The 17805-nt window shown below is 38.0% G+C and overlaps 2 protein-coding genes across 2 annotated transcripts; one reads left to right on the top strand and one right to left on the bottom strand.

The window, feature by feature from the left end:
• The first annotated feature begins 4643 nt into the window (after positions 1–4643).
• On the top strand, positions 4644–14889 carry LOC121974287 (uncharacterized protein At1g76660-like). The gene is made up of 3 exons (XM_042525275.1): positions 4644–5046; positions 12977–14165; positions 14342–14889. The coding sequence occupies exons 1-3, from the start codon at positions 4894–4896 to the stop codon at positions 14566–14568; spliced, it is 1569 nt and encodes a 522-aa protein (XP_042381209.1). The 5' UTR covers positions 4644–4893; the 3' UTR covers positions 14569–14889.
• Positions 14890–15992: 1103 nt separating this feature from the next.
• Positions 15993–17735, bottom strand: LOC121974286 (40S ribosomal protein S15-like). The gene is made up of 5 exons (XM_042525274.1): positions 17611–17735; positions 17365–17513; positions 17230–17287; positions 16557–16691; positions 15993–16293 (listed from the first exon to the last, which is right to left on the bottom strand). The coding sequence occupies exons 1-5, from the start codon at positions 17611–17613 to the stop codon at positions 16180–16182; spliced, it is 459 nt and encodes a 152-aa protein (XP_042381208.1). The 5' UTR covers positions 17614–17735; the 3' UTR covers positions 15993–16179.
• Positions 17736–17805: the final 70 nt, after the last annotated feature.

The raw sequence follows: 17805 nt of genomic DNA, 5'->3' as shown, positions 1-17805 counted from the left end.
TGTACCGCTGACCGGACAAGCAATTTGCCGCATGAAGGTAAGCCGGATTGCTTCTGAATTTGCCGAGCTCCGGCTGGGTCGGCACAGCGGTCTGCCATTTGGTTCGGAATGCTGGCCGCTCGGGAAGTCGTATATAGAAGAAGAATTCCTTCCAGTGCTTGTTGGAGGTCGGCATGTTCTCAAAAAATTTGAAGCCTATTCTACTTTGGAAAATAAAAGTACCCAACTCGGATTGTTTGGGGTAGAAGAAGTAGTGGAATATTTTGGGGTCAAGTGGGATACTGTGCAGCCTAAAGAGGACGACCACCCCGCTCAGTAGCCTAAAAGAATTCAGCACAAGTTGGCCGAGCGGGACGCGGAAATAATTACAAACTTCCAAAATAAATGGATGGGTAGGAAAACTAAGGCCGCCCTGGAATTGGTCCATAAAAAAACAAATGGTACCGATCGGCGGGCTATGGGGCCGATCGGTCGGGTCGGCTATAACTATTTCATGGTCGTTCGGGATCCCGTAGGTCCTAACAACGCGTCGGGCGCGCTCCTCATCGAACCTACTCTCCATACTCATATACCACGGACCGTGAACCTGGGCAGCGGGTTCGGAAGAGCTCGCCATCTCGAAGAGACAAAAGGACAGCAAGAAATCGAAGGAATGGGAACGAAAGAGAGGCAAAATGAGTAGAGAAGACCTAGTAAGCGAAGAAAGAAGGCTCACTGAGAAGGAGACGGGCGGAAGAGATCACCGGTGAGATGGTAGCCGCCGAGAAACAGGAACTGGATCGCCGGAGGCCGCAGCAGTAGAAGAGTCAGAAGGACAAAGCACGAGCAAAGGTGCGGCAGAGGAGGAGGACTAAGGCTTTATACGGCCGAAGTCGATTGGCCTCCACCGTCCAATCCAGGTCACGAGAAACAAGGACGCCATCGGGCCGTCCATTTCAAACGATGGCGTCCCATCATAAGTAGTGCTGCTGCCACGCAATGGTCGACGCGTGGCGCTGAGTGATCCAGCACATTTAATGTGCACCATACCACGCACGCGCAGCCTTAATGTAATGGATTTCCGCCGTTCCTGAGGGGATTCGGACAGGCGGCAACGACGACAGGCCGCATGAGTCACATCTGAGCGAGCGACCTGTGAAATACTTTTAAAACAAAAGGCGACGAGCACCCGCTCGGACATACAGTCCAGTCAGTCGGACTCCCTGCCTCCTTCGACTAGACTTGAAGGGGAGGCAAGTGATCCGCCGGTAAAAATGGGGGACCCACAGATGGGGTCCCGTCCGAGCGGAACCAGAGATTACCCAGCCAAAGGGTTGGGTCTCCGACGCCAAAGCAGGAGAACCGGAGCCGAGTGGCCAAGCGGAGGTGTCCGCTCGGCCGAGGACAGAATGGCCGAGCGGAGGTGTCTGCTCGGCCGGAATCGTGGCGAGGGAACAGTGGTTAGCCGAGCGGCCTATTCGCTCGGCTCAGGATATGGTATGTCAGCAGAGGCATGATGATTAGACTTGACGCAAGATGGCACTATTAAAGGCCCCACCATCACGTCACGGAAAGGTTGATACAGTAGCAGTATGGTCTTATGGATGCCCTTCTGACAGGCCCACACCTAGGCATGGTCGAAAGCAGGTGATCGCTTCGATTGGTGTGCCCAGGCTCCTTCGAGAGGTCTATATAAGGCCTCCACTTCTTCAACCGGAGGTACGCAAATCTACATTTTCTAAGCCACTTTCTTATTCCTTCGCCTAACTTGAGCGTCGGAGGGCCGTCGCCGGGACACCCCCCCCGGCTCGGTTTTGTTGCAGGATCGCCGGAGCAACGGGTAGTTAGTCGGAGACTCACATCAGCAGCAGGGGAGCGCCACGTGCCCAGCGTCCGTTGGTTCAGCATTCGGACAGGATCAGCGGTCATATGTCAAAGAATATTCCAGTGGTCTGTCACTCCTTGAGAGTGGAACCTTCCTTCCACCAATAAGAGGCATACATCCTCTCTCACCCGACAGGCCCTGACACCCGACATTCTCCGGCAACGATCAGGCTCAACAGGTATACAGAGTCATATAAAAAGGGAGGCCCTCTTCCTTAGCCATGTACGCACACATCCGCACTCGTCTTCAATAGTTCTTTTTCCCATCGTACATTGATCTTCCAGAGAAAAAGAACCTGATTTGAATGTCAGAGGACCTGTGCCGGGGACTTTCCCCCTGATTTATGATCTCTAACACTATGTGTGTCTATCTGAGTGTATACAGAGTTTGAGTACCACCAGTTCTCCTATCACAGTCTTTGGAGGTTCCACGTGGGGTTCACCTTTCCAACGTATATATACAAGGTGCGTCAAAGTCGCCTCTCCATCAACACCAATGTCATTTCTATCGGTCTCTGTCTAATTCAGATTTCAGACAGATCAAATATAGGCCTAATTTATTTTTTAAAATATATAAAAATTTAATCTAAGTTATGAAACATTAATAAAATAAACTTATCCTATCGTTTCTTAAATCAATTTGTGCATTGTACAAATTGACTTTTATCATTTTTTTTTAAAAAAATATTTTCTAAATAATTCAAAATTTTAATGTGTTTTTGGTAGTTTAATATTTATTATTTAATTAAATAGAAAAAAATAGTCACGCTTTGTTTGAATCTAGTATTAACTCGAATTATTATTTTTTAATGATTTTAACAAGTGAAACGGACACATGGTATTAAACATTCGAGAGCATTGTATTAAACATTTGTGACCATTTTTGATATGGACATAAACATTTGCAGAATTAGGTGGTTCCAACCAAGAACCGACAATAAAATAGAGTTTGGATTCGTAATATAGTGAGTTATTGGACTTTGTTTTTTATAAACTAATTAACTAAAACTCAGCTAAAAAATTTCTCAAATAAAATACTGAAAAGTAAATTGAAAAGAGCGTTAGTATATTTCATATCAATTACTAAACATGTATTTTTCACATAATTTTTTTTCACTCTAATTAACTATACTAGTCGTTAACTATAAAATTTAATAAAATACTTATTAGGCATTTGATATTAACTTTCACTCAAAATTATATATGATTTAAATGTATAATAACAAAATAATTCAAGAATTTTAGCATTTAGTGTTATAAAGAAATATTAAAATCTTTTATATGAAAAATGTATAAGTGGAAGTATTTAAATTGCTGAGTTATCCTTCATGGAATTACTATCAGTGCATGAGTTAGAATGATGACTAACACTCTATTTGAAGATTAGAAAGGCCAAGGCTAGATCTTCATGAATTCAATAACAAGAAAAGAGCCCAGTGAATATAAATGCACATACCATCAACCATCAAATGGCTAAGAGATTGATTAACAATTCGTTATCATTTTTTCCAAACTGAGGTCTCTGTGTTTTAGTTTGTTCTAATCTCAGACCATTTGGTACAGATATGTTAATTTATGTCAATTGTAGAAAAGATACATACTTTGCCCCCAAAACATGAATGTATAGATTTTTCCATTGTACAATAATATAATCAACAACAAGCTCAAGTCTTAAGATGCTGATTATCTCTCTATCACTTGCTTCAATAAGGCAAATTAAAGCACATATAGGAAATAATAAAGAAAACAAATAAGTAACTTTATTCAGTTTATTATTGTTATTGATAGACTTGTGTTTGCTTAACTTTGAAGATAAGTTATATGCTTTTCGAATTATTTTTTTCTCAAATATTGGCTAACTTACATCCATTAAATATTTATTATTTACATATTATTATTTTAACTTATCAAAGAATTAAATATTTTTACTTTAATTTTTGAGCTTCTCTCAACTATCCAAGGGGGTTTTCACGTGCCCTGTGAAGAACAAATAAGACAGAGAGGAAGAAAAGTTACAGTGATTAAATTCATAATAGTCCCAACAATTCAATTAATGTAGCGGAGCCACTGGAACCTGATCCCGGAGCATAATGGATCCCATACAGCGGCAGCTGATTCCTCTTAACCGGGCCCCTCTTAGCTTTCAAAACATTCAACAGGTGCCTGACCCGAACCACGACTTGGAACATTTACGAGCCTGGCCCGTTGACAGCATCATCTATAGTTCGCACCTACATGCCTAAATACTAACGGGACAGTTAGCGGACCCGTGCAAAGAACCGCATTGGTCCTCGGCGCTCGGCTAGCGCGAGGTAGGATTATGATTCAGGGGATGTGTCATTCATATTTACGGTCGAATCATAGTCGTGATTCGGTCGTAAATAGTTGTGATCCCTTCCTGGGTTAATCATTCCCATCAGATTATAATTTTTGTTCGGAGCGAGTGACCGGAGGCTATCCGGAGGACACCCTCGCTCGGCGTCCATTAACCTGGCCACTTATCCATCACCGGAGGCCTCCGGGCAGCCTCCGGCCGTCCGCTTGGAATAAAAATTATAATCTGATGAGGACGATGAATTCAGAAAAAAATCACAATCATTTACGGTTGGATCGTGACCATGATATGATCACAAATACGAATGACATATTTTTAAATTTTACAAAAGTGATCCAGAAGATTTGTGCTCAGCTAGTGGTCGGCTGCGGCAGTAGCAGCAATAAATTAGCAGCAGGAGCAGTTGCACTGCAGCAGTTCGGAGGAGACGCTCATCGGACCCACATTCTCTCTTTTCTCACATTTTAGACTTGGACCAGAACGAAAAACCCAAGCAGGGCAGGGCAGCGCAGCGCAGGGCTAGGCGGCCCTCTCCCCCAACCCGTTACTTTCTTCCTCTTTCTCGGCTTCACTCCTCTCCTCCATTCGCATATCCAGCTCGCGCTTCGAGATCTGGTTCCGCGCGGAGAAAATCCACAGCGATCTGGAGACGGAGGGTGTGAAGAGGAAGCGGCAGCAGTTGTGGCGACGGATTTATGGCTGCAAATGACAATGGCGGCGCTGGAACTGGAGGCGGCGGCGAAGGCAGCGGCAGGGGCGCTGGTGGAAGCCCCGTGGCCTCGATTACCAACGCGCCGGCGGGCACCGCTATTGGGTCCGCGGAGCTGCGGCTCCGTCCTCAGGAGAGGGTATGGCTATGCCTTTTTGATCGCTTATCTTTCTTATCCTTTATCGGTTTTTGCCGTGGGAGGCCGATTTGACGCGTCGTACATTTAGATCTAGATTTGAGTAATTGCAGCGATGGGGTTCTTCGGGGTAGACGTACGGCATGGATATACTACGTGCTGATATTGAGTGTGTGAGAATTATTTACTTAATGCTGTTTGTTTAAATCTCAAACCGCAACTACTTTCTGTTGATATTTACTTGATGCTGTTTGCTTCCGATTTTGTAAAACTAACTTTGAATATCTTGATCTTCTGTATTTTGATCTTTAGGAAGGCAAAATATCAGTGGTTTCAACTAGTAGAGATCTTAAAAAATTAGGATCTTGCATATTTAGGTATCTAAGAAGCCAAAATAGTAGGTTTTTCTACTAATGGAAATCTCCAAATCTTCTCCCAACTATATTCTAAATGATTTAGCACAAAAAATCTTTGTCCCAGTTATGCTACGTTGGTGGAAAATACTGACATTTTGCAGACGCTCTGGTGTATGAGCTCAACCTAGCTTTCATTAACTGTCTCCTTTCATGATGTTTTCTCGTTGGATATTGTGGATCATGATGATGGTATGTATATGATTTTCAACTTTTCCATGCATGAACGAACAGTTATACACTTATTTTCCACTCTCAAATTCCTTCCTATGCAATTTGTGCATCTGTTTATTCTGTTAGGCAAAAGAAGCTCAGTACTTCTTTTTAATCATCTGACTTTATCTCTAGTTCAAGTACCAGATCTGCAACCTTAGAGTGAATTTCCATTAATGCTGTTTGCCATAAAACCACAATTCTTCTTGTTCTCTTTATTTTTCATACTTGATTAGAGCTATCATTTACATATTCTCTGTGCATCCTATAATGAAGTTGGCGTATCTATCTTCTGGCTATAGATTGCTGTCATTTGTTGCTTTGAGAAGCACATACCATCCTATTTCTTTTATTTCTCATCTTTTAAACTAACAAGTCTTTAGTTGGTATGCTATTCTTGGTGACATTGGAGTGTCTTAACTTAGATTTGGATCTTAGATTCACTTGACAAGTTGATGATGATTATTCGGCGCCAAAATTTATGGAACAAGGTTATGTCTCTAGGGAGGCAGGTTGATCCTATGGATTAAGAAAATCTCATCTAAGATGAGAGAATGATCTCATAGCAATCTTCTAGTTGTTGTGATATTAATGAACACACTCGTCAAGAAGACAAGAGAATTCAAGATCTGTTAATATGTATTCTTATGGCACTCATTCTTAACTTGAATTAGGATTTGTTAATATGTTATTCTTATTAATATGTTGTAATCTTCTTGATTCTCTCGTCAAGAAGACAAGATGAATTTGTTAATATGTTATTCTTATTAATATGTTGTAATCTTCTTGATTCTCTCGTCAAGAAGATAGGATGGATTTGTTAATATGTTATTCTTGTTGGCACTAGAGAGTCTTAACTTGGATTCAGATCTTAGATCCGCGACAAGTGTTGACTTCGGTTATTCTCTAGGAGGTAGGTTGATCCAATGGATTAAGAAAAATTCATCTAAGGGGGTGATCTCATAGAGATCTCGCAGTCGTCATGATCTTTCTTGTCAAGAAGACAGGAGGATACGCGAGTCTGGTTATCATATTTAGACTTGCTTTCAAGTTTATATTTGAGCTCACACTCTCATCTGAACCAAACAGGAAATATGCATGGATTCCTCTATTACTCGAGTAGCTTAATGTTTGATATTAAATTCTTATTCACTTGAGAAATTGGTCTATGTCAATTTACTTTTCATATAAATCATCCATATTTACTCGATCTCATTGGTTAAAAAAACTAATTTTAATAAGCCTCCACATAAATGAAAATTGACTTGGTGAGTTCCAGTGAAAGACTTGCACTAGGTTTTGTAGCTTTTGGCATTAAACTGTTCATAGTAGAATATGATCCGATCTACTTGGTTGAACATAACCTTTTGTCTTGAATAATTATTCATTAGTATAGACTAAAATAACCACACCTACATAGTAGTTGGGATAATTATGCTGACATAGTAGCCTCCTTAGGAGTTACTTGGATTTATTCCTTTGTGTCCATTTTGACCTTCAATTTGATCTTAATTTCTTAAGTTCTTTTAACTTAAAGCAGTCACACTTCACATTTCACACTTGAATAGGTGATCTCCTATACAAGAGTATCCTATTATACTCTCTTATATCCAGAGTAATACAAGATGGGGATTGCTAAAAGCACAATGCTTAACCTCCAACCTTATTTCATACCTTTTAATCCTAGGAATGGGTTCATAGTGCAACTTAAGGTGATTTCCAAATCTTGTAGTTCATTTGTATCTTTTGAAGCATGATACTACTAAGATTAATTAATTAATGGGACGTCTTCAACGTATATGTGGACACTTAAAATTATATGTACTATCTTATTCTCTCTATAATTGCATGACTATCATAATATATCGTAATTATGTCATATTTTTTAAATATGAAATATCCTCTAGGAAGTTACATTGCCTTTCGGCTTCTTCTCCTTCTTTGTCCAACACTGTAAATTTAAATTCAATTGTGGATCCAGCTATGCAAGTTATTTTTGATGATCACTGAGAGACTGCTGCTCCTTTTATATTTGTAATCCTTATTGTATTTGATTTAGTTATATCCTTTAATATAGTTGCATATCTTGTGGAATGTAATATGTAGGTTAAGGTATGATTTAGATATCTTAATACCTTAGTCAATGTCTTTCGATGGTATTATCCGAATTACTTGTAAATAGGTTCAACAAAGTGCCTACATATGTTATACTTGGCTTATTGCATTTCATAACATACATGAAATTGCACATAATATTCCTTATGATCTAGTATATTTGAGTTGAGAATCTCACTCAATTCTTCCTTAAGTGTGGACCAAGGATTACTGGGTTTTGAACATTAAGGTTGTCATGCATCACACCTCCTTATTATTGTGTCAATATAATGAGATAACATCTTCAAGTTACATGCCTTTCATCTCACAGGGTCTAATCAACATCTTTGTGTTTGTGACAATATCTTGATCGCTTTCTAGTATTAAGGCATTATCAACATAAAGACATACAATCACATATGCCTTGATGTTTGGTTAATTTAGACACATTTGCCACACTGGTTAAACTTTTTACGCCACTATTTTAAAGTTAACTTATATAGAGATTTAACAAATTTGCACAATTTGCCTTCTTGGCCTAAGAACCATAATCCTTTGGGCTCTTCCATATAGATATCTTCTTCTAGTTAAACATTTCGAAAGACTATCATGACGTCAATTTTAAACCTTATTTAAATTTATACAAAGATTTAATGTGCATGCACAGATTGCCTTCTTGGCCTAAGAACCATAAATCCCTTGGGTTGTCTATATAATCCCTTCTTCTAGTTAAACATTAGAAAGACTATCTTCATGTTTATTTGATGTTTTTCGAGTTCATAAATATTGGTGCAATAATGCTCTCAAGTGGTCTAGTGTGACTAGGTTGTTTTGATGTGTTGAGAAAGAATTTAAGTTAGATTTGTCCATGGTATTGATATGTGCGTTAAGTGTGCATGGAGCTTGGAGAACTTGTGACTCCACGTAGTCAAGTTAGGTTGCTAGTTAACACAGTCAAGTGGCTCATTGGCATAGAGATTTCTAATAAAGTGGACTCCTAGATGATCTGTAAAGCATGGTATGGGAAATCTAAAACATTAAAATTTCTTAGGGTGGCGAACTCTAGGACGAGGAGCATAGAGCTATTGACGACATGCAAATAAATGTCTTTCGTTTCCCTTTTCCTCGATTAATGCATGTATTTGTCGTAATCTCACATCGCCTAATTGGGGCATTTATTGGACGCCCAAGTACATGCTCATACCATTTTAAAGGCATCTCTCGAAGTTTTCCCTTAATAAGTGCATCTTCGACTTTTTTTTTAATGTTCTCATTTTTTATTCTATCCATTTTCATATGCCCACACATCCACCATAACATCCTCATCTCTACAACTTTTATCTTCTACTCATGTGCTCGTTTCATAGCCACATTTAGCGTCATATAATATAGATGGTCTAATGGTCGTTTTGTAAAAGTTTCCTCAAAGTTTTAAAGGAATCTTACAATCACAAAGAACACATGATATTCTCTTCGATTTCAACCATCTTTCTTGTATTCTATATAAAATATCTCTATCAACATTTCTATGCATTTACAAAAATGATCCTAAATATTTAAAACTTTATAATTGTCTCACTATGTCTACTACTACTAAATATAAATTTTATATATTTTGTCTTTACTTTAAATTTAGAACCTTTAACTTCCAATGTCTTCTGCCAACATTCGTTAATCAATCAAAAATATATTCATGAATCATGAAGTTGGATGAAGGAGCTTTGTGATTTTCTGCCCTATTCTAATTGTCTGAATAGTAAAACTAGACAAATACACATAGTAAATTTCTTTTTATGGATTCAATTTAAAAATAAATGTAATCAAATGATTCAAAGCACCAACAAGATAAAAAGAATTAGATCATTATAAGAATTGAGAAGAAGACTCCGATCAAACTTGCAGGAAAAGAGTGTAGTTAGTTAGATGGTTGTTGACTCTCACTATTGGCCACTTTTTTTTATAGTCACTGCAATGAAGTATGCTCTCTGCAGCTTTTAGAAGAGGAGAAAACCACCAAGACAATTGCGTAAATGAAGAGGAGAATGCTGTGATTAAAAGTGTTGAAATAAGGAAGAGGAGATGATGGAAAAGAAGATGGATGATACCATACTGTTAGGTGCAAAAAGTTTGGACTCTCTAGTGATAGAAGAGGAAAATTGCAAAGATTAGAAGTGGAAGCTGCTATTCAAGGAGGAGAATAAATAGACAAAAGAGGATGGAAAACATACCTTGTGGAGAAAAAAACCCGGAAGGGTGATTTATTTTTCACTAATTGGCATTCATGTGGTGTTGTTCTGTGAGTTTGACTGTCGAGAATCAGAAAGGAGGATAATAGTTGTAAGGGGATGAGAAAATATTCAATTTAAGGGTTTTATTAATTACATGAATTGGTTTTCTTAAAAGACCTTCTGTTTGGAGGGTACTGCAAATCACATATACAATGCAGTCACCTACCAAACTGACTTGGCAGCTGCCTTGCTTTCGAAAACAATGACAACTAAATTTTTGGTGAAAAGGTTATGATTAGAACCATCAACACAAACCTTAATTGTATTCACTCATTGAAAAGAATGACCAAGAAAAAGAAAAGATGATAAAGGAACTACACTAGTGTCCCAATTGTTTTTTGCACTTGGAATCAACAATATACTGACAATTTATTTGGAGTTGAGTTCTCCTTCATGGGGAGAATGATGCAAATTAAAATTAGAAATTTCTGTATTAGCAGGTTTTGAATTTTGTTTGTTTTTAAAAGTAAATTTTATTTTTGTTAGTTAGAGTTAAGCTAGGTAATTATAGTTCATGTTGAATAATTTATTTTAGAGATAGATTGTTTAGTTACCATGTTTTTCTGTGGTAATTTAGAAATAGATTATTTGTGACTAAGTTTTGTGTGAAAAGATCTTGGTTGCTTCATGGGGAGAATGATGCAAATTAAAATTAGAAATTTCTGTATTAGCAGGTTTTGAATTTTGTTTGTTTTTAAAAGTAAATGTTATTTTTGTTAGTTAGAGTTAAGCTAGGTAATTATAGTTTATGTTGAATAATTTATTTTAGAGATAGATTGTTTAGTTACCATGTTTCTCTGTGGTAATTTAGAAATAGATTATTTGTGACTAAGTTTTGTGTGAAAATATCTTGGTTGAGACCTTTAAAAGAAATCCTAACCTCGCATTACTTAACCTTCAGTTTAATAAAATTTTGTTCTCTCTTTAAGAGAGCCATTTGTTTTGATTCTCATCAGTCCCACTTTCTGGACTCATATTGCGTTCAAGGACTGGAAATTAATTTTAAACTGAAATCTTTGAATCAATGACAAAAAAATGTTAGTCAAGGGCTAATTTTATATCCTTTTTCTTATAAGATCAAAGCTTAAGCTTTAAGAACTCACATTCTGCAGAAACTAGAGCTCATAACATATGTTTGGTCATTTGCAAGCTCAATGGTCCCATGACTTTAGCATTGGAGAGGTTAGTGGTCAAAAAGACATTTTCAGGACTAATGTTTTGGAATGCAGTCCAGTTCCTACACTGATACTTTGTCAGACTAACATTTCAATGATATATCATGGGTTTAAAAGATGGAAAAGATATCTTCATTGGTTTGAGGCATTTTGGATGGAGTCTAAAAATAAATTTATGAGAGCTTAGGTCCAAAGTAGACAATATCATAACATTATAGAGATATATGAATTCTTTTTGTCCAAAAAAAAATCACATTCAAAGTAGCTACATTGATATTAGTGATGAAAGATGCCCTTAGAGAGTAGAAATAGCAATATGGATTTTCTCCATTACCTCTCAAGTTGTCAAAGGTTCCAAGGCCAGCATTAGGGCTGTAAATGAACTAAGTGTTCGTGAACAAGCTTGGTGTTCGGCTTGGTAAGAGCTTATTTCTGTTCGTTCAATATGCATAAGATTAATTAAACAAACAAGCTTGAACAACTCGTTAAGCTAAACAAACAAGCTTGAACACATGTGTGTTCAGCTCGTTAACGTTCGTGAACAACGTTCGCGAACCATATTTATTAATAAAACATTTTTCAATATGCTAAATAAACAATAAAATAAAATAAATAAATAAATTTAAATTATAAATCTTAATAACCAATCAAACAATTAAAAGTTTCAAACAATCAAATAAGCTTGAATTGAGAGCTTGATAACATCTAAACGAACCAAGCTCAAGCCAAGCTCAAGCCAAGCCCAAACCAAGCTTGAATTGAGAGTTTGATAACATCTAAACGAACCAAACTCAAGCCAAGCTCAAACCAAGCTTGAATTGAGAGTTTGATAACATCTAAATGAACCAAGCTCAAGCCAAGCTTCAAACAAGCTCAAGCTCATAAACAATAAACCAAGCCAAGCTTGAACACTCATTTCAAAAGCTTGGTTCATTTTAAGCTCGGCTCTGTTATCTTATCAAACAAGCTTGAACACCCCAAAGCTCGGCTCGGCTCGACTTGTTTACAACCCTAGCCAGCATATTAGTGAAAATTTAGTTAAATTACAATGTCAAAGCACATGTATTTGCTATAAAGTTTATCTGATAAATCGTTAGATGATAATCCGTAGTTAAAAAACAAGATTTGCTCTTTGCACAAAGGAGTACAAGAATCAAACAATTCCCGAGAACTTTGGTTAATCCTATTAGGCGAGAACTGCCTTCAAAATGTTGATTAGTGCACCACCTCCAACTCTACGGGCATGCCCATACCTAACCCAAATAATTGAGTGTTGCCTAGCATTGTTAGCAGAATATTGCTTGCAACTCATAGTACCTATATCAGAAACAATGAATCGGATTTCTATGGAATAATATTGTCCACTTTGGGCCTAAGTTCTTATGGATTTATTTTTGGGCTCTACCCAAAAGGTCTCAAACCAATGAAGATATCTTCTATCTTTTAAACCCATGATCTTTTTTATATATTTCCAATATGGGACTTTGATTGTATTTTCAACAATTTTCGTGCCAAGTAACTTAGCTCCTAAATCATGCTTTGACATCGCATGCTACCAATTGTTTGATCTATGGACCGCCAGTCTAGTTCATATATCTTCTCTTAATCAAAATTTATAATTTATGTACCTCCACATTTGGTTTGATTTGCACACTTTCATAATATATCTTGTTGAAGTTTGTTGTGCTCCTGGATTGCAAATTAAAGGCTGTACAGTGTTATCTAACTTGTACATTTTTCTTTGGACCAGTGGAGTAGATGGGGAGGCTGCTTTGGAGGACTGTCCTGTTTTGGGTCACAAAAGAGAGGGAAACGAATTGTTCCAGCATCTCGAACTCCAGATGGGAATGCATCATCTAGTCGTGTAAATGGTCCTCAATCTGCTGGAATTTCTAGTGAAAATACAATTCTAAACTTGTCTATTCTTGCCCCACCTTCATCTCCAGCTTCTTTCACAAACTCAGCACTCCCTTCGACAGCCCAATCACCAAACTGTTTGTTGTCAATGTCAGCTATTTCTCCTGGAGGACCATCTTCAACCATGTTTGCAACTGGGCCATATGCTCATGAAACTCAATTGGTCTCACCTCCTGTGTTCTCTACTTTTACAACTGAACCTTCCACTGCTCCATTGACCCCTCCACCTGAACTTGCTCACCTTACAACTCCATCATCCCCAGATGTGCCTTTTGCTCGGTTTCTGTCATCGTCTCTGAATATTAGAAGTGCTACAAAAGAGAATGGAATGCCTTATTTATCATCTAATTATGTTGGAAGTGAATTCCAGACAAATTATCCTTTTTATCCTGGAAGTCCTTCTAGCAGCCTCATATCACCTGCCACCGGAACCCCAAGAACTGGGATTTCATCTCCTTTTCCTGAGCGGGATACTCCTAGACAGTGGGATGCTTCTGCATCAGCACAGGATTCACCATGTTGCAGAAATGGTGCATCAAAGCTTTTTGGACTTAATTCAGCTGCAACCAGAAATTTTATACTATGCCCCGATTCCAGTTTCTTCTATCCTGCAACATCAGCTCAATTTCACTTGGACCAGGCACAACAATCAGTTCCTCATAGTGCTGGGAGACATAGTATGTCCAGGGAAGCTGATGTTCACTCCAGTGGAAACAGACATAGTAAAGCCTGCAAACAAGATGCAGAAGAGATTGAAGCATACAGAGCATCATTTGGATTCAGTGCTGATGAAATCGTCACAACACAACATTATGTGGAGATGTCGAATGAAGTAGATGAATCCTTTACGATGTCTCCATTTGCAAATACTAAAACTGGAACTGATCTGTGTCGCACTAACGAGTTTGCCAACAAAGGGAAAAAGTTATCCAATTCACTAGATCCTCTGCTGACAAAGCAAGTTGCTGCTCAGCCTGAAGTTGGATTGGATGGCAGTTCTGATCGGGATAACATACATGCAGGTAAGATTAATTGCTTTGAATAGGATTTTTTTTCTCCCAAGAAGAATCATCCTTGCTTCCATTCTAAGTATCCTTATCCCTTATGTCCTGTAACTGGCAAAAAAACACTGAACGCAAGCGATACTGTCATATCATTACCATTTTCTTTGAGATAACGTATCTGTCATGCTGTCCAGGTTCTAAACCAAACCGTCTGTGTGAAAATGCCTCACCTTTACTTCATGGTAACACTGACTCCATTGGTGGAGAGGGAGGTAGCTCAAGGTCATCAACCGATCCCCAACTTGGCAAGCGAGCACAGCCGGGGCAGTCATTCTCAGATGCAGAAATTGATTATAGGAGAGCGAGAAGTTTGAGAGAAGCCAACACCGCACTGACCTGGCGCAATTTGCTGATTAACTGATCTGCTTCTGTGCTAGTTAGAAGGATGATCAAATCTCCTCTCTATTATCAAGTCTTTGAGCTTGCATGGAAAATTTTCTTTCTCCTGATTCAGTCTGTGACTACTAGTAGGTCCTAGCAGCTCGCGCTGTGGTTATTGGTGAGTTCCTCTCATGACTCCCTGTGGTCAAATCGTGATTATGATGAAGACCTTAGTTCCTCTGATTAATGTTGTACAGTAGTATCCTTTAAGCTTTGCCTCTTTGTTTAAGTGTAGGTGGCTTTTAGCTCACCTGTAAAAAGACCTTGCAGATCATAATGAGAGTCGAATTGCTTTAAATTATTATTTGCTTGTGATGAGAACCGAACTTTGTTCTCAACAACTTCTATGACAAGTAATTGCTCTATTTCGCAACCAGTTTCTAATCCTTTTTCATGAAGATTGGCGATGCATCAAGGGTGGGGGTATCAGTAGTGAGGATTGCGTCTGAGAAGGAAAGCCAAGTTATTGAACTCTTGATCCTTTAAAGACATAATTATTGATCATAATTATTGATTAGTTATTTAAAGGCCAAAATCACAAGCCAATAATGATTATAGGTGTCCTACAATTATTATATGTACATTAAAGCACTATTGCTTACATTCATTTAAGCCATATATCTTACATTGAAATCCTCCTCATGTAACATGAGGTGTTACCATCAATAAGGTCTGAGATTCGAATCTTGGTAAAGTCGAGGTAAATGTCCTCTTTTATATGTCAATCACTATTCCAAAGGCTAGTAGCCGTCCGTGATTTAATTCCTCCGTGTTGACCCTGGGACGGGTTAGCGGGGGCGAGTGTATTCGCCTTTTGTCACCAATAAAAAATTGAATGTATAATTAGTATTTACATGAGTAGTTATTTAAATAGATCTTAAGAATAATTTTTAACCGGTGTAAAATATTTCATTAAATATTTGACCTCTCAATTTAAAGGGCCCCTATGATTTATAGGTGTATATCTTACTATGAAGCCCAACTGAACCGATTGGGATGATATTGGACCAATTGAATGAGAAATTAAATGTGCTATATTTCCTCTTCAAATTACATGCACAACAAGGCATTTGCACTAAAAAAAGTACCCATTAATTGTTCTATGTTATTATTTTTCTTCATATTACAGAAATTATAAACAAATTCAACCTTCATCAGTTCAAATATTTTACATACCTGATACCATGTTCAATTATTTTTTCTTTTAAAGGTAAATTAACAACAGACAAAATTGAAGAGGAATTTTATCCCTTTATAGGTTTTTTACCAAGTGGAAATATCTCTATCACAAATTGAACAAATAAAATTTCATCTCAAAGGTGATTTATAAAATTATAACTTCTCCAATTATGCAAGGTTCCAAAGCACATAAAACCTAAGCAAATGAATTCCATAAACAAGTCATAAGCTTAAATACCCACTTTAAATAAAGCAAAGCAAACATTCATGACCCAAAATTACTTGGCTCAAAATTGCGAAAAGGAAAATGATTCGTCCGAAAGCCATTAGAAGGTCCTAGAATAGGAAATACACAAGAGGAATAACAAAACCACAATAGAAACTTCTGACATTTCTTCAACTGGGGCAGCGTTTACTTCAGTGGGATGAACCTGGAGGAGTGCGTGGCACCAATACCAGGTCTTCCGTGCTTCACAGGCTTGTATGAGATGGAGAACTCGGCCAAGTAGTGACCAATCATTTCGGGCTGTGATGCCATAACAAGGATCATTATTCAGCAAAAGAAAACTACTAAGTTCAGTTGCAGCTATGAAATGGGATATCAGCATATGGCAATTAATCTTCTTTTAATTGCCAAAATTGACCCCTTTGCAATGGCTAAAGATTCATGCTATGCTAATCATGGCTGGTATATTTTGAGATTCGTGAACAAAGAAAGTGAAACTAACAATTACAGAACTTAAAAATTGTTAAATATATTGTAAATTTGCCATATCAAAAAAAAGTTACCTTTATCTCAACCTGGTTGAAAGTTTTTCCATTGTAGACACCAATGATGCTCCCAATCATCTCTGGAACTATTATCATGTTCCTAAGATGCGTCCTCACGGGCTCAGGCTTCTCACCAGGAGGCGCATCTCGTTTCTGAATATAAAGAATGAATAGGAATTACAAGTATTCAGAGTAATAAAATTGCAGTTGAAAATTTGACAGAGATAAATGGAAAACCTTCAGTTAACCCACTTGATCTGCACAGAAGATTAAAAGATGCATGCGACTGAGTTAATCATTTATAAATGCATTACTTAGCATTTACCAATCAAATTATCTCTTCAGCTTTTATTAATTGTAATCTTATTATCGATATCTTATTACTACAGCATGAATCTAATAACATTGCCAAGCTTTGAGAGTCCAAAGAACTTACTCAACTATATTAGTAAACTATTTTCAATCCTCATTTAGTTCAAAGACACCAATCATTGCTCATGCAAGGCCATTAACACAAACATTGATCATGATGAATAATGTTGTATAATTTGACATCAATGAAAGTTATGACAATTTCTGTAACCAACAGGGTTGCAGCCATAAATCAGCATAAATCATAGAACTAGTTATCATATCACAAGCAAAGCGAAAACTTTCTATGCAAAGAAAAGACAGAAAGGGGGCAGCTTACAGCTTTGCGAAGCTTCTTAATCAAAGCCATTGGCTTTCTCTTCAATCCCCTCTGAAACCTGCGCGGCCTCGCGTTCATTGTCAAGCATAGCAAGGAAAACCAAAGAACAAGAACACAAGGAAACGAGATCCAAACCTTCTGCGAGCACGTGCACCGAAGAGCTTGACGAGCTCGTCGAGGCCCATGTCAAGGAGCTGATCGAGATCGACTCCGCGATAAGAAAACTTCCTGAAGGTTCTCTTCTTGGGAGCCCCTCCGACGTCCACGGCATCTGAAGCATCCGCCTGTAATCAAAACCAACAAAGAGAAAATCTGTGGATATCAAAAGACTGTAGTGATCACTACACACTAACACACAAGAAGAAAGAGGTCGAGGCTAACCATGGCGTGCGAGTAGTGCTCTTGTTAGGGTTGCCGGTGGCGGCTGTTTGCACAAGCAAAGCGGCTATGAGGAATTAGGTTTTTGTGGGCGCGGGAGATATTTATCGGTGAGAGGAACAAATAAAATATCAATAAAAAATAACCAAAAATCAAATTAACCAATGTATTGAAACTATTAATTAGAGATTTACAGAT

Source organism: Zingiber officinale, chromosome 4B (genome assembly GCF_018446385.1).
Source record: "Zingiber officinale cultivar Zhangliang chromosome 4B, Zo_v1.1, whole genome shotgun sequence".
In the NCBI taxonomy this organism is placed as follows: Eukaryota; Viridiplantae; Streptophyta; class Magnoliopsida; order Zingiberales; family Zingiberaceae; genus Zingiber; species Zingiber officinale.
The sequence above is the reverse complement of the archived record's forward strand: the minus strand, read 5'-3'. Positions and strand labels throughout refer to the sequence as shown.